The 19,647-nt window shown below is 45.8% G+C and overlaps 1 protein-coding gene across 2 annotated transcripts; it reads right to left on the bottom strand.

Annotated features, from left to right (window-relative positions):
- Nucleotides 1–434: 434 nt before the first annotated feature.
- LOC139106344 (ankyrin repeat and BTB/POZ domain-containing protein 2) lies at nucleotides 435–19,356 on the bottom strand. 2 transcript variants are annotated; one of them, XM_070663040.1, is made up of 14 exons: nucleotides 18,538–19,356; nucleotides 14,468–14,702; nucleotides 5,316–5,520; nucleotides 4,952–5,197; nucleotides 4,319–4,798; nucleotides 3,827–4,157; nucleotides 3,482–3,717; nucleotides 3,113–3,315; nucleotides 2,216–2,953; nucleotides 1,831–2,099; nucleotides 1,473–1,678; nucleotides 1,078–1,371; nucleotides 799–981; nucleotides 435–713 (listed from the first exon to the last, which is right to left on the bottom strand). In XM_070663040.1, the coding sequence occupies exons 2-14, from the start codon at nucleotides 14,668–14,670 to the stop codon at nucleotides 507–509; spliced, it is 3,801 nt and encodes a 1,266-aa protein (XP_070519141.1). In that variant the 5' UTR covers nucleotides 14,671–14,702; nucleotides 18,538–19,356; the 3' UTR covers nucleotides 435–506. The 2 variants fall into 2 exon arrangements, with proteins under 2 accessions (XP_070519141.1, XP_070519140.1); XM_070663039.1 differs by lacking the exons at nucleotides 14,468–14,702; nucleotides 18,538–19,356 and adding an exon at nucleotides 7,988–10,296.
- Between the last annotated feature and the right edge of the window lie 291 nt (nucleotides 19,357–19,647).

The raw sequence follows: 19,647 nt of genomic DNA, 5'->3' as shown, positions 1-19,647 counted from the left end.
AAAATTTATGAGTTTTATTTGCTTGGCCTGTACTATACTCACCTAACCCATAGTATACTCAATATTTTTTAATTAAAAAAAAATCTACTACAAGCCGTCATCATCACCGCCGGTAAATTGAGGTAGGATTAGAAGTTATGGAGAATGTGGTTTGCAATTTTATTGTTCTTTATGTTCAGTAATCAATTTGTTATATAACTTGCAGTATAAAAGACTTATTCCTCTAAAATATATACATATGAATAAACTTCTGTCATTAAAAAGGTTCGTATTTAATAATAAAAATCGATTTCTACGGCATTATGTGAAAAAAATATAATACCTAAGTTTTTTTTATATTAATAGAACTTTTTTTTCTCTTATTTACAGAGAAGTATTTTGCGAAAGCCGAGTTTCGTAGAAGAAAAATTATATCTATAACTTACAAATATGTGCTCTGTAAAGTTCTTATTTTAATATAACTTTTATACAATTTCGTTTAGTGTAAGAAAAAAATATGTATGTACCTAAGCTTTTATTTTGTTTTGTTGTTGAGATCGCCTGGCTTTTATTCGTGATTGCAATGTGAGCAGTAAGCCTGCGAGCACGTCGTGATTTGGTAACTTTTTCGCGAACAACAAACGTTTAACTGAATCGTCATACGTCAAAAGAGCTACCATATTTTGTAATAAAAATCCTTGACAATATTCCAAAAGTTGTGCCGCATTATATACCTGTAAATTAAAATATATGATAATTTATTAAATAATAGTCTGTATGTTACATACGCGATTAATATAAATAGTAACGGAAGAGTACCTTTGCATGAATATACATAGAAACAATATTATCAAGATCCACCATCGTTGAACACTGTGCTTCACAGTATCTAAGCAAACCATCGAGTTGAAAAAAATTGGCTGCTGCCATTAATTCGAGGACATCACTTTGATTAACTTCTAAAGTGGCGCAACCACCGTGATAAAGAAACTCCATAACCATCTAAACATCAAAATCTTACTTATTTTGAATGCACACGATTAAAAAATATTATCACTGAACCATTAGATAATATTAACATGTAATAACATTACATACCTGAAATATATGATATCTTATGTCGTTAATTTGCACAATAGGAGGATTGCCCTCACATAATTTCGAGCTTAACATATTCCTGAATCTCGGGGAAGATGTAACTAGTACAATTTTATGGCCATAAAAGACACGGCCTTCAACTCTAAATTGCACATCACTTAATTCTGGATTATTCACAAACTTTGGATCGATTCTTGATCCGCTCGAAAGCGTAGTATCTCTAATCGGTTTAATTGATTCCCAACCAAAACATGTGCAAAATATATCGGCGAGTAAGAGCGTCGTGGCTTCCTTCTAAAAATGATGGAAACAATTTATTTTATACAAATAATACGACTTATTTTATAAATAATCATGAGAAATTAATAATATTATTTATACATTATATAATTTACCTTACTATATCTAAAAATATTAAATAAAAGTGGCAAACATTCCTGCACGAATTGCGTAGAATAATCGTCTGGACAGACTTGGAGAAAATCTTGAAGTAATTGATCTATAACCGAGTCTAATCGCATTTCATGAGCAGTCGCAAGACTGTGCATCCAACAATGTAATGTCCAGCCTACTTTTAACCCACGAAGTTCCATGGTAATATCTGTTAATCGTAATAAATCGTAATAAAATGATCATTATCCTATCTAAAAAAAATTCACGCGCGCATGGTTTCTTCTAGTGATATAAAATAGAAATTTTAATACTTTATATCATGTGTATAATTAATATACTAAAGTTCTGTTATTTTCTTACCTAAATGATTACTTTCTGCGCTGTGATACATTGCTTCTTGTAGCGCCTTTGTTTGTATCTTATTAAATACCGGTTCCTTGCCTTCTCTGCGAGCTCCTCTTCCTTCTGCAGTTTGTTGTTGAGAATTATTGCCGGCGTTACCTTCCGCTAATATCTCTTCCAAAGATAATATTTCTTTTTCTCCTCGTTTTGCCGAAAAATTGAGTGGATGTGACAACAATTGATGAAGGCAACCTCTCTGCCCGTGCGCCGTAGCCACCGAAATTGCGCTATTTAAATTAAAAATTAATTTATATTAATACATTATGATTTATTTCGATATCAATTTTGTAAATTATGTTGTTTGGTAAATCACAATCAAGTGACAATATTAAAATTAACTTACCTGTAACAGCCACGTTGCACAGAACCTGAATAGGAAAACGAATCCTTGATCAGAGTAGACAAAAACGGCTGCGCGCCGTGTGCCAGGAGCAAAGCTACCATTTCATTGTTTCCTGACGCCGTAGCCGCTTGTAAAGGCGTGACCGTGCACTTATCCTCACTAAGTTTCGCGCCGCCTTCTACTGCGGCACCTCTCTCCAGCAATATTCTAGCAATATTGCAATGACCCAATAAAGCTGTATAAGTCAAAGCAGTCCAATGTTGCGTTTCTGCATTGAAAGCGGTCTGTGCGTAACACATATTACTAGGAATAGTTCCGCCAGGACCGTTGGGAATATTAGACGCTACATTCGAGTTCGGCAATGCTTTATTAGGTGTCATCATTGCCGACTGATTGATTGGGCTTCTAACATTCGATATACCGGATGTTTGTGGAATTTTGGAAGGCGTATTTGATGATGAGCTCGTCGTAGGTGACGGACTTTCTATATTCAAATCTGCTCCGGCATCCAGTAAAGCCATTACAGCTGATTCATCACCGTTTATACATGCCAGCATCAAAGCCGTGAATCCAACGTCATTTACTGTGTTGATTTTTGTCGAAGGCAACAGCGACATTGCCTGACTTATGAGGTCTATTCGTCCACTAGTCAACATCTTAAAAGCCATGTCCAGTGTCAATAATCGAACGTATTCGACATCATCAATGCGCTTTGAGCACACTGCAATCTCCTCGGAACTATGTAATAATATTGCATATTTTAACAAACTTTATATAATGTTACACTCGCGGTGGACGTACGAGCGTAACAATATTATAAAATGTATAGAATATTATAAAACTACAATTTAAATATATGAATTAAAAATGCTTTAAAATTACATACTAATGACTGACCTTATTGGACGAACGGGGCAATCTACCCCAGGCAACAATAGTCGAGCAGCTTGATTAATATCATCTTGATCCATAACGAGACCGTGTCTGTGTTCGGTGTGCGCTGCAGCTACCCGCAGCCATTCTACTAACGGTGGTAGTACTACGTAAGCTCGTTCGTATGCTAATTCCTGTATTCCAGATCCGCGCTCACCATGCTCCAGCTAAAAATATTTTGATGAACTCGATGTATGATTTATTTAAAACAACTATGAAAAATAATATGCTTTGTAAAAGAAAAAGATAATAATAAAAAATAAAAAAATTTACTTTACAATAATATAATCATTTACTGAAAACTTAACATAATTTCTAAGATATATTTCGTACCTGCGAGCATCTCATATAATAAAATAAGGCATACAACGCTCTCGTGGTCAGTGGTATGGGGCAGCGTCCTGCTTGTGCTACCTTAGAAATCAAATCTATTAATTCCGACATCGATCCTACGCAAGTGGTAAGCAATGATGGTTCTAAGGCTGACTGAGCTACTTCCCGCCCACTACGTGACGACGAAGACGAGTTCAAGGAACTCACACTTGCCCAACGAGGCATCGCGAGAGCGCCTAAAAAAATATTTGAAAATTGACATTTTGTATTGCGTGAATGACATTCACATGTAAGTCTACTAGTTATCGAATGACTTTCTTAAATAAAAAAATAAAACCTAATTACCTGATGCTGTTCGACCAGCATTGAGATGCGCATATGGTTGTAACAGACCCCATAAGTCGCCACTGTTTGCTATAGCGTGTTCCAGCATCGTTGCCGTGAGGGTAGTATGCGGTTCGGTCGGCACGCACTGTAACAGTATCTCTTCCAAGAGATTTTCGATCCCGGCCGTCAGATATATCGCGGCATATTCGTGAATCATCCGGCCGAGCCTCACATCGGACATCCAACGTAAGAAACGTCCGACTGGCAATTGCAGCCCTGAACGGGAAGCCTTTGATTGTTTCAGCTGATCGCCAGATACAGCGAACATCGCGGCAGCTCGAAGGCAAGCCTTTAAATAAGACCGACATAAAATGATCGTGTTTAACGTCAAACGCGCTCACATCACGATTATCGTCAGTTATTAAAATATATTGTTCCAATTATCAAGATATTAACAATGAGACATAATTATTTTTTATTGTAGAATAGCAGATGTAATTCTACGCGTACCTTCGTGCAAGAATCCGCTAATGCCGGACAAAGTACAATCTTAAAAGCGCTATACACCTCGTGCTTACTGCAGAGACCTATTGGCTTCGATAATCTCTGAGTCTCGCGGCCGATCCTAACTAGGGCGCGTTGGAGAAGATAGGAAAGCCGCGGGATCGTTTCCATCGAGACTTGTTCCATGTGTTCTCTAGTACGACCGTTCTGAAGTACACGTAGCACGTCGTGGTGTGTCCATGGTAGCTGCTGTAATTCTACCAAACGATTGTGAGAATCTACCCAAACGAATTCGTCGGCACTGGTCACGTTGGTGTTAATCGTCTCCAGGCTAGAATGTCGCATCAATCTCCTTACTGCGGGTTCCGAGCTCTCCGAGCCACTCAGCGAAGAGTACGTAGACGAAGATTTGTGCGAGCGCATCGTCAGCTGTTGAATCGCCAGCTTAATGTCCTCCAAACCGGATCCTGACCATGGTACCTGTAACTATAAGCAAAATAAAATGCTGGAAACAGATTTAAAAAAGTTGTACAAGACAAAGATACATTATTAAAACTTTATTAAAAAAAAAAAATTATTAGTACTTAATTTTAATTTTAATTGATATATACTAAGGTTTTATGAGAGATAATGCGAAACCTTAGCGGGAGTAGCTCGATGCCGATTGCGGCTCTGACCGGATCGACCCCTGCCATTCCTTTGGGTGACCGACGCCGAGAGCCGATCGTCTTCAGGCACAGCGTTCAATTGCTGAGGACTGTGGGCTCTGTGATGGCGATGCGGCGGTGAACTGCTGCTCGTGTGACCGCCAGTATCCGACATACTCGCATGTCCAGACGATCGATTCTCATCGGAAGAGCTGTTGCCAGTGCATTCCGGTCGCCTCTGCAAAAATTGATTTTCAGTAATATAAAATACTGATAAGACATATATTAGAGAAGCGTTAGAAATTCAATATGTCCGCGAAACCTCGTCGTAGATAAGTCGACATAGCTCTATGTACCTGAAGCGCCCGGAGTTCGTGTAAGCTGAGATGATGGTGCTGGGAGTGACGTAGATGCTGTGGAGTTGGCGTCGGTGCCACACTATCCGTATCCCTTTCTGGTATCATATGGACCATATCGTGGACTCCGTTTTTAGGGGAGTTTTCGGCAAAGTCCTTCGAGTAAGGAGGACAATATATCTCGCGATTGTTACCACCGCCCGGTCTGAAAAAGAATTATATCCCGGGTCAAACAATTTTAACTACCTACTTCACATATTTTCTTCGCGGCTTAAGATTAAAAATAAGCGGTATAAACTTTCTTTTAAAAATTCTTTTTATTTTATCGAGAAGATCGCGGTCTGAAAAAAGAATCCGTTCGCGGCAGCTCGCAACGACGTATTTCGAATTCTCGCTCGGTGGACGGGTTTTTCTATTCGTGAGCGATACCTGAGAAACGATACCCGATATTCCGTGGGATAGGTCGGCGCCTTAATTATCGCAGGAATAATTCTAGCAGCTCGCTTACGAGCGATCGCTCGCGCCGTCTTATCGGGCCTTCTTCCTCCTCGTAAGGAGAGGCGAGCACATAATACGGAGTCCGGACAGGTGCGCTCCATGGAGGCGCTCGTCTTGTGGAAGTTACGCTCTCGAAAACTCGTAATCTACACAGCTAACTGCCACGTCCGATTTCTAGCCCTCGAGACGCACTCGAGAGATAAGCGTCACGTAACATCCACGAAGAAACGGATAAACGGAACTGCGTTCGCGTTGTCCTAATGAGACTCGCGTCACTTGTACACCGTTGTAACGGCCGTAAGGTACTTTAGGCGGAAAGGTTTCTCGATCCACCCTGGAATATCAACAACCGCTGATATATACGGCATCCCCGCGGAAAAAAATCCACTTGCTTCACGGCCGCTGCGAGAATACGGCCGGAACGCGTTAAGAATTGTAACAGCCGCGCGAGACCATTTGGGATTTAAATCCTTGAAATAATTCTGCGATCTCTTAACGCGCAATTAATTTTCAGAAAACGGGAGATCCAAAATTTTGCCAGTTTTTTTTTGTTTTTTTTTCAGCTTTCCTACGATATAAATATGTATTCCGCATGCCGAGAGAAAGTGCGATAGCAAGAATGGAGAACCGTACGCGCCGAGAGCATTTCGCTGGAAAACGAAACGCGAGCCGTCGGAGTCGTGATCCTGAAATTTATTTAGACTAATAACGCTGTCCAATTAAGGCCCCGGTGAAATAAGCAGCTGTAACACGAACGCCTTTCGCAATCCTTACGAATGCTATTATGTTCAATCGCGCGACCATTGTTGGCCGATATCGACGACCAGGGATTTGGCTTCGACAACTTTCAAATCCAACGTTAGAAGTTGCGCAAATCGCGCTCGAGAGATACCGAGACAGAAAACGCAGCGACGCAGGTAGCGTATCGAGTTAAATGAATTGCCGGTTACGGCGTAGACGTATTACGCGAAAAGTGCGCAATATGCGTAGACTATTTAGCTTCGCGCCTCTCATTTCACTTTTTACTTGGTCTCGGAGAGCGACTCTTACGAAAAGCGCAGACGTCGAGATTAGTCAAACGATGCTGCGTTATCACGCGAATCGATTCGAGCGAGAAAGAAATCCCCAAACGCGCGAGAGGCAATAGTAATACTTGATACCCCATTTACCCGTTAATAAAATTGCATCATTTTAAAGGCGAAGCCGCAAATCTCTTTCACACAATCGTTTGATAAAAAATAATACACATAAGACAAAGGGATGTCTCTTAACGTCTATTTCAAGGAGGAATTCTAAGAAAGCAACGGGCGAAAAAAGAAGGCGCACGCACACGCACGGGCCCCGCAGGCATTCAACTCGAATGCGCTTATTATGCACTTTGAGAGGCATCACTGTTGGAATCTGAGCATTAGCGGCGCATCATCTGGATTTCCTTCGAGTGCGCGAAGAACGGATCGTTTGTACGTCGGAGAATAAATCAGCGAGCCCGGCTAGGAGCCGTCTTAAAACAACTCGTAATCGCGATACGCAATGCCGATTCCAGGCGGCTCAACACGACGATTTACACGCACGTCCCATTACGCGATATCGATTCGACACAGCGCGATGAACGTTTTATTCGGACGCGCGTGTCCGTCAGTCACGCGAGAGAAAATTAAACGAACGCGCCCGAGATAAGATATTCAAACGCGAGTTTCGCGAGCGCGATTCTGTCCCGGTCGCACGGCGAATCCCGAGTCACAAAGTGACGAGAATGCTTCTCATGAGTGCGCAAAATCGGCGACACGTTACGCGTTCGAACGTCTCGCGAGCTAAATGCATGGCCGCGCGATTCCATTACCTTATCTCGCGACCGCGGCAGAGTATCTGCCGCAATCGTTAAAACTTTGCGTTATCTTCATGCTGCGAACCTCAAAATGCAAACGCATCATTTACCGTCTCGATACCACCTCGTCTTGTCTTATAAAAAAAATTTAATTTGACAAATATTCCTATTAAAGTCATTAAATAATTAATATAATAATTCGTTATTAAAAAGTTACGTATCCAAAAGTGCAATGTCTAGTGGCATGGGATATCGAGTTCAAGGCGCGAGGGAAATCCCGATTAGCTGTGAGGCAGCGTCGATTTTTCCTTCTTCGTCCGTCGACGAAGGCGTGCGTGCGTTAATTTACCCCCTCAGTCGCCACTGCTGCACGAAACTCCAATCCGCCTTGAACCCGCTCGTATCCCCGGGCAAGGACCAATAGTCCTCCAGCTGGCTCTCGTCCTCCTCTATCCTCAGCACGTCCTCTCTGCTGGGGCTGACGTTCACCACGATCTCGTGCGCGGCCTTGGGATCGCCGTTCTCCATCGCGGGGCCCCGGCGACGTTCGCCGTCCTCTTCCCGCTCCGATGAGCCCTGCGGACGAATTTCCGTCGCGTCGTTCCTCGGGCGCGACGACGTTTCACAGTCCTCGTCGCATCTTGATGTTACCTGCGCTTCCGGGACCGACGGCGGGGGCGGGGGCGGGGGTGGCGGCGGGGGCGAGGGCTGCTGCTGCTGCCTCGCTTTGTCTTCCCGTGGTCTCGGATTCGAGTCGCCGAAGTAAATGACCGTTTTGTGACTCGCATCTTTCCCTGTCTTTGCAACGTCGCCGTTCGGCTTCGAATCGTTAACGCCGCGACGACTTCGATCCTCCAACGTAGGGCTTATCTCGTAATCGCGACGCGCAATGTCCCGCCACTCTTTCGTCGGGGGCTTCGACAAGAAGGGCACGGCACGGCGCAAAATAAAGTTCGCGCTGTCGTGGCCGACGTGCTGCTGAACTTGGACCCCGTTCGCGTTCATCTTGCAGCCCTTTAGCTCACGGCACAGCACACATCTGCAGTCTTCGGCGCACCGGGCGCGTCTCGTGGACGGCATGTCATTCGCGACAGGTCATTCTCAGGATGCGCGGTCTTTTATCAGCCTCGAGGCAGCGGTACCTTCGCTCTTATCTGCAACGCGCAGACTTGACGAGGGCGAAAGCGTAACCGAGAGATCCGGTTCCCGTCGATAACCTCCTAATAATTAACTCCCGATTTTACGGCCTTTCCACAGTCGTTCGTTCACATTGTCACATTTGGAACAGTAAATTCGCATTAATCCGCCGGCGAACGCGACAGGTTTCTAAAACTCGAGTTAAGCCCGATTCGATTGTATCGTCAAGTATGTATATCACAGATTTATATTTCCCGGCGGTGCCATAAATTTTCGCCGCCGCGCGGATACTTTTATTTCGCTCGACTGGTCGGTCGGGTCGTTAGAATTCAACTTTTCCTCGTGCGATCGTAGAATATCGGTTTCGCGCGGCTCCCCGCCGCGATGACATTGCTGCTCCAGTTTCACGCGGATATTCACGCCGGGCAATTTCCTCGATGATTTATCGAAGACCTCTCCTCGACGCGGGGAATCGTCAGTTAATTAATTAGACTAATTAACGACCGACTGCTCCGTGATATCGGCGGCACGCGGAAGCTCTTTGAGTTATCTTCGGTCACTTTCGGTAACACATCGTGAGGAAAAACAGGAGAACTGTCGCGGAATCGAAGGAAACTGTTTATCGGCGAGTAAACCGTATAATTACATACGTATCCCGCTGGATTAGCTCGGCAGTCATCGTGCTGCGCTCAATGTAAACACGCGACTGAGACGACAGCGGGTCTACGGACGTCCCGTGCACGTCGGCACAGGTGAAACGTGCGCCTCCCTCGCGGTGCACCTCGCACAGTCGGGGAAAAGAAGAGATATCCGTATCACTTTCCTACCTTCACCGGGCGCGCGGGTGTGCGTGCGCGCGTACACGCCCGCCGTTCTACCTTTTGTTCCGCCGCGCGTAACTATGATATCACGAGAAACGAATTGCCGTCCGGAAAAAATATCCTCGCGTTGCAACGCGAGACGCTACAGACGTAGAAATTGCCCCGAGGGACGGGTCCTCGAATTCCCCATTGTCCGTCGCGAACCGACGATCTCGAGATTCCGGGATCCGACTGCGGATCCAGAAGCCGATCGATCGTATCGACCGCTTCAGCGACCCGATACGATCCGCACGCCTATACGGAACCAATTGCGTAATGGCGTAACGGAATTATACGTAATTATATAACGCCGCTAATTGTACAACGCCGCGGACCTCGTAAAACTGACCGTGCGAGTCTCGGGAGCGCGAGTTCCACGGACCTCCCTCGTAATCCGGTCGGAGGCTAATCGCGATAGCGAACGACAGCTTATCACGAGAGCGCGGACTGGCAGGCCATGCACGAGTGCCGGCCGCCACTTGTAAACTGCTGCCATGCTCTTTTCGCTGGCGAGCCGCAGGAAACGGAGATCACAAACGAGTATGTGTCTCTAGATAGAGAGAGAAAGAGAAAGCCCCACCATATGTTTCGGGGGAGGACTTCCGGCGACCATCCTACTTCCTACGACCGTGCACTCAAATCAAATCGCCCCAGTCAGCGTCCGTGACGGACTCTGACATCGCCACTGATACCAACGCCGGGTCTTCTTTTCCCGTCCAGACGGGAAGCTTCTAACGCTTCAAGTTCAGAGTCGAGCTCACGGAACTCGTATAATTTCACGTGCTTACAAACCGTTCAAAAACAAACGTGCCTTTTTGTTAACCAATTAACTTTTTTTTTTCTTTTTTTCTTTACATCGACGGCAAAAGCTTCCACCGCGAGAGTCTAATCTGCGTATCAAGACTGAAGCGATCCGTCTACTTTCCAACGGGAGACAACCTCCGCCTTCCAGATTGCGCGCGAGGGTGTTTTAATAACGTCTCACGCCCGCGGTATGCCTCTTGTACGGTACCACAACCTTTTGTATCGCGCGAAATCTGTCCACGCGATCGGCGGAGAAGGTCGACCGTGAGTACCCCCGCAACCGTTGTCTGATTCCTTCCGGTACTGTTTTATTGCAGCGCGCACGAGGAAGATTCCCAGGAGATGTTCCCCGTAGCAATTAAACGCATACGGTTGAGCACGGGGCGCTCGCGGAAAACAGGAAGCGAAGTGGGTCAGCGTTGAAATCGCTGCGATTAGAATTATACGCGGCGCGACACGCCGTTCGCGTACGCGCTTTATGGGATTATTTCCGCGTGGATCATCGCGCTGTGTGGCTCTTACTGCGCTGATGCAACCGACGTCCCGGGGTCGGGCAATTACGAATACTTATGCGGCAATTTGCGTGTCGAAATTGATAATGCCGAGCGGCTAAATTGAACGCATCGCGGCCGAGCGGGGGCCTTTTCTCTCGCGGCAGCGCGCGGAGACGAACTTAAAATATTAGTAATACGTAAAAGCTTTAATTGTTCTAATTGTCTGAGGAAATAAAATTTTTTTTTTTTTTTTATATTTGCACACGTCACAACGTTCATTTTCTATTTCGCATTGATTTTCCGTTAACATATGTAGATTGTATTTAAAGGCTTTAATAGAAGCCAGTTACAGTGAAAACTGCACAACCGCCTTCAGTTCGCATTACCGTAAATTAACGCGAAAGCAGACAGCTCTGCACGCAATCCAGATAAACCGGTATCCCTTATCGCGCGCTGAAAATCTATCTATCGGAGTCGACTGCATCGCGCGGGGAATCATTAAAATTCAGGCTATAAAAACGGCGATAATAACAGAGTTTCTCGAAGAAAAACGCAAGACATAACTAAACGTCTGCCTAGAATTCGCACGGCGATTGCGAAAATGGAAACGAGCGGAATATAACTCGTGGTTTCAGCGCCGCATGCGCTCAGATGCGCGACATATTCTTACGAGGATCGGCAAGTCCACGCTGACCGCGTGCAATAAAACCTGCTGAATGAATGCTTTTAAGAATGGTCGAATCTGCAACGTTCCTGCGTGGCAGGCCGCGGGAGGAAGAGTTCAAAGGCAGATATTGTTCGTGCTTACGGGGCGAAACTCCGGTGTCAAGGGCGGCGACGGCGGCACTCCTACGAGGAATATTAAATTATTTGCCGGAGCGTGTCCCGAATATTTCCTCGAGGCGCATCCCGTCGCCGTCGAACGACAACGTTGGCCGTTCGTCGCGGAGTCGCGAAGGACAGGAATTACGGCCTCTCTAGAATGTGCACGCCGCGCGTTCGCCAAGCGGTGTAATTTTCCCGTAAACGTTGGTCCTCCCCACGCGAAAGTGGCGCGGACGAGCGGAGCGGGTACCGGAGCGGAAGTTCCGCAACGCCGGACGCTTCTATGCGTTTTCGATTCGCCTGCGTAAAAGTCGGGCAGGACCGTTAATTTGGTTCTTGCGCTCGTGGGAGACGGGGAACTTGAATTGCAACGACGTGAAGAAAAACGTGGGTGACGTTTGCGCTCTTTAAGGGTGTCCCTCACTTTGTGCCGCGAGTCGCGAGGAGGGTTAAACCACTCGATTGATTGTTCGCCAAAGAGTACGGGGACCGGATTGACGTTAAAATTTAAAAACGCACCTCGGAAAAGAATGGGAGCTATTTAATAATCGTCGGTTCTCAGATACCTCCCGTAAGGCGTAGCTAATAAGCCGATGTAGAAACCCAACTGCGCGCTTAACGGCTAACGGGTCTCACAGACGCGCCAGAAATTAAGAAAAATTCTTTAAAATCGAAATTTTTTCTTCCCCGCATTATCGTCCGCGTACATTAAAATCTTTTTCACGATGGCGTTCCGAAAAAAAAAAAATTAATAGTAACATACATGTAAATAAGATTCCGAAGTCGTATGTGACATCAACCGTGCGATATTTTTCGTGCGCGAGAATTATCGCTTGCTTTCAAGATGGTCCCAGATCGATAAGCATAAAGGCGAAACTTTGTCTATTTATCTTATCTATTCGTATCTCCGCCTGCCTTATTTCCGGTCGTAGTGATTAGCGCCGGCAGTAACTCGCGTAAAATTCTAATCCGCGCGAAGGTAACGAATGCCTCTCTCTCCCCGCTGGATAGTAAAAGCTAGTCGAGCTCGACGACCGTGCAACGGAAGAAAGAAGGAAGGCAAAGTAAGGCGGAAAGAGTCATTAACCCAAATATCTGCCGCGGATTCACCTCGAATCGGTGTTTTCCCCTCGTATGCGCGCGCGATTCTCAATCGGCTCGTCGCGTTCCCAGATAACGCTTGGCTTTTCCCGCAGAGTTTCCGACTTTCGGATAGCTAATTAAACGCGCGCGCTCTCCCTTCGCACGATCGCGCGGCGCCTATAATGGCAGGCCAATTTCTATTTCATCCTAATTCGCCGCCGCGCCGAGAAAATGAATCGGACGATTGAACCGCCGGAGTGCAACGAGACGCGGGGCGAGAGTAAAAGTTTCAGCTAACGAGCACCCGGAGTATGGGGACGAGCAGGGCACAATAGCATCGCACAATAGCGGCGCACAATGGTGGCCACCAACACCAGTCCGAAGAATGCGTGAAACGCGTACGCTCTGTACCGCAAAACGCCGGATACTCGCGGATGCGCCGCAGCTCGGTTGCATCCCGCTACGTGCACCATCTTTCGCGAGACGACGACAGAAATGGGTCACATATGGTTACAACATCGTCACAATAAAATAAGATTAAAAAATGCAAACAGAGAGAGAGAGATATGGAACAGCGCCAAGGATATAAATTAAGTTTACGGATTATACCGAACGTATTTTTTCCGGGACTAACGATGCCGAGGCCATTAATTATGCTAGTTATAACGAAGAGACTTTCAGAATTTTTCGTGCAAGAAATCAAGTCTATTTTACATAACAAAGTTCGAGTAATAATAAAAAATGCGAGACCGATGAAAATATCGTCAAGCATTTTTTTTTTTTTTTTTTCTTTTTTCTTTTTAAATTATAATGCCCGATGTGTTGCTCAAGTATGTCAGATGAAAGTCCGAGATGAAAGTGGGGTCGGGGCTTTTGAAGCAGACGTTAGGTTTAAGTTTGAATTATCTCGCAAACGGTGCATCGGGCAGCCGACGAACAACGACGCGATATTGCGACCGAGTATCAACTGACTTCGCTCTTTCGCTTTAACGGTCCGCGAATACACTCAGGAATTCGCACACCGTGCAGGTACGAGGACCTGAAAGGTTAACCGAGACGTCTCCACGGGCTCGACGCTCTTTGGCTTTGTATCCTCTGGCTTTTCAGCAATTTTTATCGTAGACGTCCATTGTGTCAGACACATTTGCTTCTTTTCAAGTTTTCTTACGTTCGCGCATTTAATGACAACGCAACCTGTCCCAAATAATCAGGAAAAAAAAAAAAAAAAAAGATAAAAAGCCATCTTCTCATTTGTCGGAAATCCTCGAGACGACCTAAGACGTTAACGTTACTTTCGAAATTTTATTTACAGCCCCTGCCGATAAAAACCTTTCCACTTTACGCCGCCATATATTTCACAGTCGTATTTAATTGCGGAGCCAGTTCTCGGGGGAAAAAAAAAAAAAAAAATGGCAATAAGTAATGAATGACAATAACGAAAAAGAGTGGCATCGAACGGTATCTAATTTCAGTGCGCGGACGTGTGCAGGGTGATTTTAATCGATTCTTATCGCGCCTAGCGGATTGCCGTGCCGGGGCGACCATTAATCAGATCTTCATTAAGATCGGCATCGGTCGCCGAGAGCAAAGGAAGCGTCGAGCGACTGATACAGGGGAGGTACTTACCGGCGCGGCTTCGGACGAAGTATCTCGTGACCCGAATCGGATATGCAGATGCTTAGGCTCAGTGGACCGCCGTAATGCTCCGACGGAGTGCCGGCGGTCTGCACGCTCGACTGCTGAGGGCTGGGGATCCCGCTCCAGCCGGAAGTGCTGCCTAGGAAAAGCGGCTGCTGCCCGCCGTCCATCGTCGACCGTTCCAGATTCATGGCGCCTCCAGAAGCTGGGACCGCCGGTAGACCTGCAAATTATCGCACGCGTTACACGCTTTACAATGTTAAGTTTCGCGACGATGATCATCGCCGTCGTTGTCGCGCAGCTCGCGTTTACGATCAAAGTTAAATCCCGGAAACGCACGAGATTAGTTTTTCATACCGCATCGCAGAGCGATAAACTCGTCGGTTATATTTTACACCTATGCCACTTCCTCAATTTTAGCGAGCTATCATTTTGCCTCGGTTCAATTTACTACTTCACGCCTTGCTTCTCGTTTAGCATTAATAAATCTCATTGATCCGGCATATTGAGCTTGAGCTCAGATCTAGATAGGTGGAATGAAGAATTCCTCGCTTATCGGTTTAGACATTAAATAGCGAGTGACGTGTCTGCTCGTCGTGAGAGAAAGGAGAAAAAAAAAAGCGCGGTAATGCGCATTTTCAAACTTGACGAATGAAAGGAAATGTTGTACAAACATGTCGCTCGGGATAATGCAGAAACTTCGCTATATTTCGCACGAGAAATCTAGCAGAAATAATCCACGAAAGAAAGTAATTATGCGAAACTTTCTCGAGCGCGAAGGTCATTAACGAGTCGGATAATTGCGGGGGCGTAATTAACGTCGAGATGCTATCGCGCCAAGAAAAACAGCTATTCAGACATTATTCGCGTAAGAAAGGATAAAAGAATGACAAATAAAGACGACAATACAAATCATTCTCTGTTCGTAATGCCTAGTTTTTATCCCCCCATTCAAAAGTATCTCGAAGAAAGACGTCCTCGAAAGAGAGAGGAAAGCAAAAGGGAAGAGAAAGTTCGGATGAATAAAAGTGGAAAGTTCGATTTCGTAACTCGCAAGTCAGAAAATATTAAAGAACTTTGTAAAATGGACGGAGAAAAAGAGAAAGAGGCCCCGCGCTTTAGAAATTATATTATACCGCTTATAATTTTCCGCAACGAGGGTTTCGCCTGAAAAATTCACGTCAGAAATGTTTTTTTTTTTTTTTCTTTTTCTTTTACTTCGATGATTATAAATCACTATCTCAATCGTATCTCTGCTCTGTCAGGCCGTTTTACTCTCGCGAAAAATTAGACGTTCAGTTTCGTGTGTCACGCGATAAGCGCCGATATTACGTATTTGCGGAAACGCGTAATCGGGGAAAGGAACATAGATCGCGACGAGCTGTTGCGAGTTTCCGATCAGCGACGATATCCAGGTAAGTAAACCGGACGAGCAGAAACGCTTTGCATTGTCGGATGCGCGAAAAACGCGATCACCTCGTGCGCGAGAGGTGCGCATCCGCCGGGATTCGTCGACGAGAAATTCCGTCTCGATACACGTCGTTCCCGAAACTCGGGCGTCGTGTACCCGCTCGTGTTGCTCGCTTTGACGGGCTCTTGTATGCAATTACTTTGCCAGGCTTCCAAAGTGCTTCCTTAAGCGTACGTTTCGAGATGGATGGGGAACAGCCCGGCACCCTGATGCCTACCTCTTTCGGAGAACCTTTATCGATGCAATATTCGCTGAATCTCATCACCGTAATAATGCGACAGTCAGAATGACGGAGGCAGTCGTAAAACCTAACGTTTTTTGTTTTTATATATATATATATATTTTTTTTTTTAAGTGTCGATAAAAACCACCTAAAAATTACGAGAAAAATATTTCCTCATTATAATAATAATAAAGAAAATAAAAAACAAAAGAAATACATATATATTTATATCTAAAATAAAAAACTACTTTTCTAAATTCATACTGACAAATTTCAAAGAGTTTAATTGACGGTCTCTTAACTACTTTAAAATACAGTGAACGGCTCAATTTCACGAATCTCGGTTCGCTGACTGATTTAACGCGCGTACGAGGACCAGGAGGTAACTGGTTTAATGTAAACGGACTCGCCAAAAGTGGCGTTGTGTCCCGAAGTGTATTTAACTGACCTCGACTGGTCGACTCACACACATCTGCCTTTCTAACCGATCGGCCAGGTACACGTGCAGCAGATACACCTTGGAAAGGGACGAGGGCGTACGCGAATGTGAAGCTGCGCCCGGCATAAGGCCTATCATTTGCCAGGGGAAAATCAGGGTCAACCGGTAATCGTTAAGTGATTTTGCAAAAAAGGGACGTCAAAGATACTCGGAGAAATACGCTGCTTATTTGGAAGGGACATTTATCGCGGCCCGTCGTTAAAGTCTCCCCGAGATTTCGTACAAAGCATGGTCACGCGAACGCCAACAGAGAGTAATAATAGGATTAGAAAATCCGTAATCTGTAGTTATTATATTTGAAAAGTCACGCACGGAGGAAGATCTGGGTCCATCGAGAGATCTCGAGGTAAGAAAAAAAAAAAAAAAAAAAAAAAAACATGTTAGACGTTTAAATAGATCCCCGTGTATGAAAACTCTGGGATTGAGCTGCGTCATCACTTCGTTTTCGCCTCGACGTAGCATTTTCCGGATGCTGTGGAAACCCACGTTCGCTCGGGTAGACGAAACAACGTCGCACCATTTATGCCCACAAATCCTATTCGTAATTCTTTATAAATTTCTTTGCATGTTTTCTTTTTTTTTTATTTTTCTTCTCCCGTTTCTCCGTTTGAGAAACCTCCTACTATTCGTCTTTGCTCAAAGCGGCAGCCTCCGCGCGCGAAGGCGAATCCAGAAAAGGGTGGAAGGGACGAAGAGATCGCTCGAACAGGGCTCGGCGCAATCTTGACGCGGTCTTGGGCTCCGTAATACACGCGGCATGAGAATACACGCATACACGCGGCGCGATGTAAGCGACGTGCACGCGGTCGTCCGCCCCGCGACCGCCGCATTCCAGGGGCTACCCAAACTGAAGCCTATACCTTATACCGAGAGAGCTCTCTCTTCTCTCTTTCACTTCTCTTCATCTTCCCCTCGCCCGTCTTCCTCCGCACACGCCTCGTCGCGATATCCTCTCTGCGCCTCGTGCATCCCTTTATCTCCCTGCGGCGTTTTTCTTTTCTTTTCTTTTTTTTTTTTTTTTTTCTCTCTTAGTCCACTCTCGTTCTCTCCTCCTCTCCCTCTCCATCCTTCTGTCCCTCTCGCCAAAGTGAAGGGATGAGATCCTCGCGGGAGAATCTCATCCCTCCACTTTGCGCGAAATTTACATATTTTCTCTCCTGTGTTTTTTTTCCGCTTCTTTTTTTTTTTCTTTTTTCTTTTGGTCTCTCATTTTCTCTCGACCGCGAACGTGATGCGACACCTGGCACGATCGGCGTCATCGAGTTTCATCCGATCGCGAGATTTTACGAAACAACGCGCTGCGTTTCTTCTTTTTTTCGGTTATTAATTTAATTTCTATCGCGTCGCTGGACGTTTTGTTCTAGCCGCAGAAAGCGATGGAGATAGAAAAAAAAGGGAGAGGGAAGGACTTTGCTTCCGAGGTGATCTAAACCGAGGCATTTGCATAGGAAATATGATAGATGAGAAGTGAAGTACGATCGGGGTCGACATAGGTAGAATAAATATTGAAGGGACCGTTCTTAACGGAGTTTTAACAACTCGTGTTTCAGGGTCCACAAACATAGAGAGAGATAGAGTTAGGCAAGAGTTGAACGATGGTTTTTTTTTTTTCCTTTTTCTTTTTGTGATGCACACTGGCAATAAATATATTTCAGTGCGCAATAAGATTTAATTTTTAAACTGGCAAATAATAATTTTGGTGCAGATAGGCTAATTAAGTTTCAATAAATTTAATATCGCACAAAAACGAGGTTTAAAGATCAAATTGATGAACGTTTAATAAATTTCGACTGTCGCAACTTTGTTTCGACTTCTAGAAAAGCTCGTTTTATATTAAGAATGACCATCGAAAAATTGAGACTTACCAAGTTCAACGCGCTGACAGAAAGGGACCTCTACGTCCTCGCGCCGTCGGGCACATATCCGAAGGGCCGAGGGGGATCAGCCGCACTCTGCGATCGAGGGTTCGCGTCGCTCCAGCGTATCTACTTCACTTCGTTTCCTTGTCTCGCGAGACAAGTTTCCTTTCAACGACGCTACCCTTTTTCCCCTTTAATCAAAGGGTCAAGCTGAAGAGCTCCGAAGACTTCTCCGGTCTGCTTTTACCGTCTCGAGTCCCCGTAACATTTTCGAGCGAGCTTCACGCCGGGCAGATGAAAACGAAGCGACGACACTCGGAATGCAATCGCGGATGATGTTCCGTTATTTATTTCGGACGCTCGAAATCACCAGCGTCTCGACTCGTCCTCACGGAGTCGCCGCCGACCCGATTCTCGCGGCGCACTCTGCGCGGCGCGGACATTCCGATTTGACCGAGAAGATCGAGGCCTGAAAATCGGCCCGCTCGAAGGACCGACGCCGCGAGATAACGCTCTGTCGCGACGCGGACGGTGGACGGGAGGGCGACCAAGAGAAGCGAGAGCACTCGACACGCGCGAGCGTGGAACTGTAAACACGCCTGGGCCTTAAAAAAAAAAAAAGTCTCTCCCTCCGTCTCTTTCTCTCTCGCGTGGTCAGCGAGTCGCCACCGATACGATCCGATCCGAACCGATCCGATTCGATTCGTCAGTGGGCGCAGCCACGGAATATCAGGTGTCCCCGCGAGAACATGCCAACACCGAGATACGCACAGCCGTCCGTTTGAAAATTCGTTCGCACACTTTTGCGCAGATTTCTTTACCTGGTCCTCTCTCTCTCTCTCTCTCTTTCTTTCTCTCGCGCGCGCGCTCGCGCAAGGGCGCGATCCCTCACGCCGACGATCACTCCACCGACGCGTTTCGGCGGCTGTCAATTACCACCGACACGGTCGCCGCGTTTGTGCAGCATCCCGCACCGACCACTTTCGGTCCAGAGACCGCCGAAGAGAAAAAACGAAACAAAAAAAGCTCGCGCGAGATTGTGAACCGCGCCGTCGCCACGTTCTACTAACTGAACGGTGGCGGCTCGTACCGGATTTCGGTTTTACTACAACTACA

The sequence above is a fragment of the Cardiocondyla obscurior genome, linkage group LG11, assembly GCF_019399895.1.
Source record: "Cardiocondyla obscurior isolate alpha-2009 linkage group LG11, Cobs3.1, whole genome shotgun sequence".
In the NCBI taxonomy this organism is placed as follows: domain Eukaryota; kingdom Metazoa; phylum Arthropoda; class Insecta; order Hymenoptera; family Formicidae; genus Cardiocondyla; species Cardiocondyla obscurior.
This window is presented reverse-complemented; position numbering and strand designations above follow the sequence as displayed.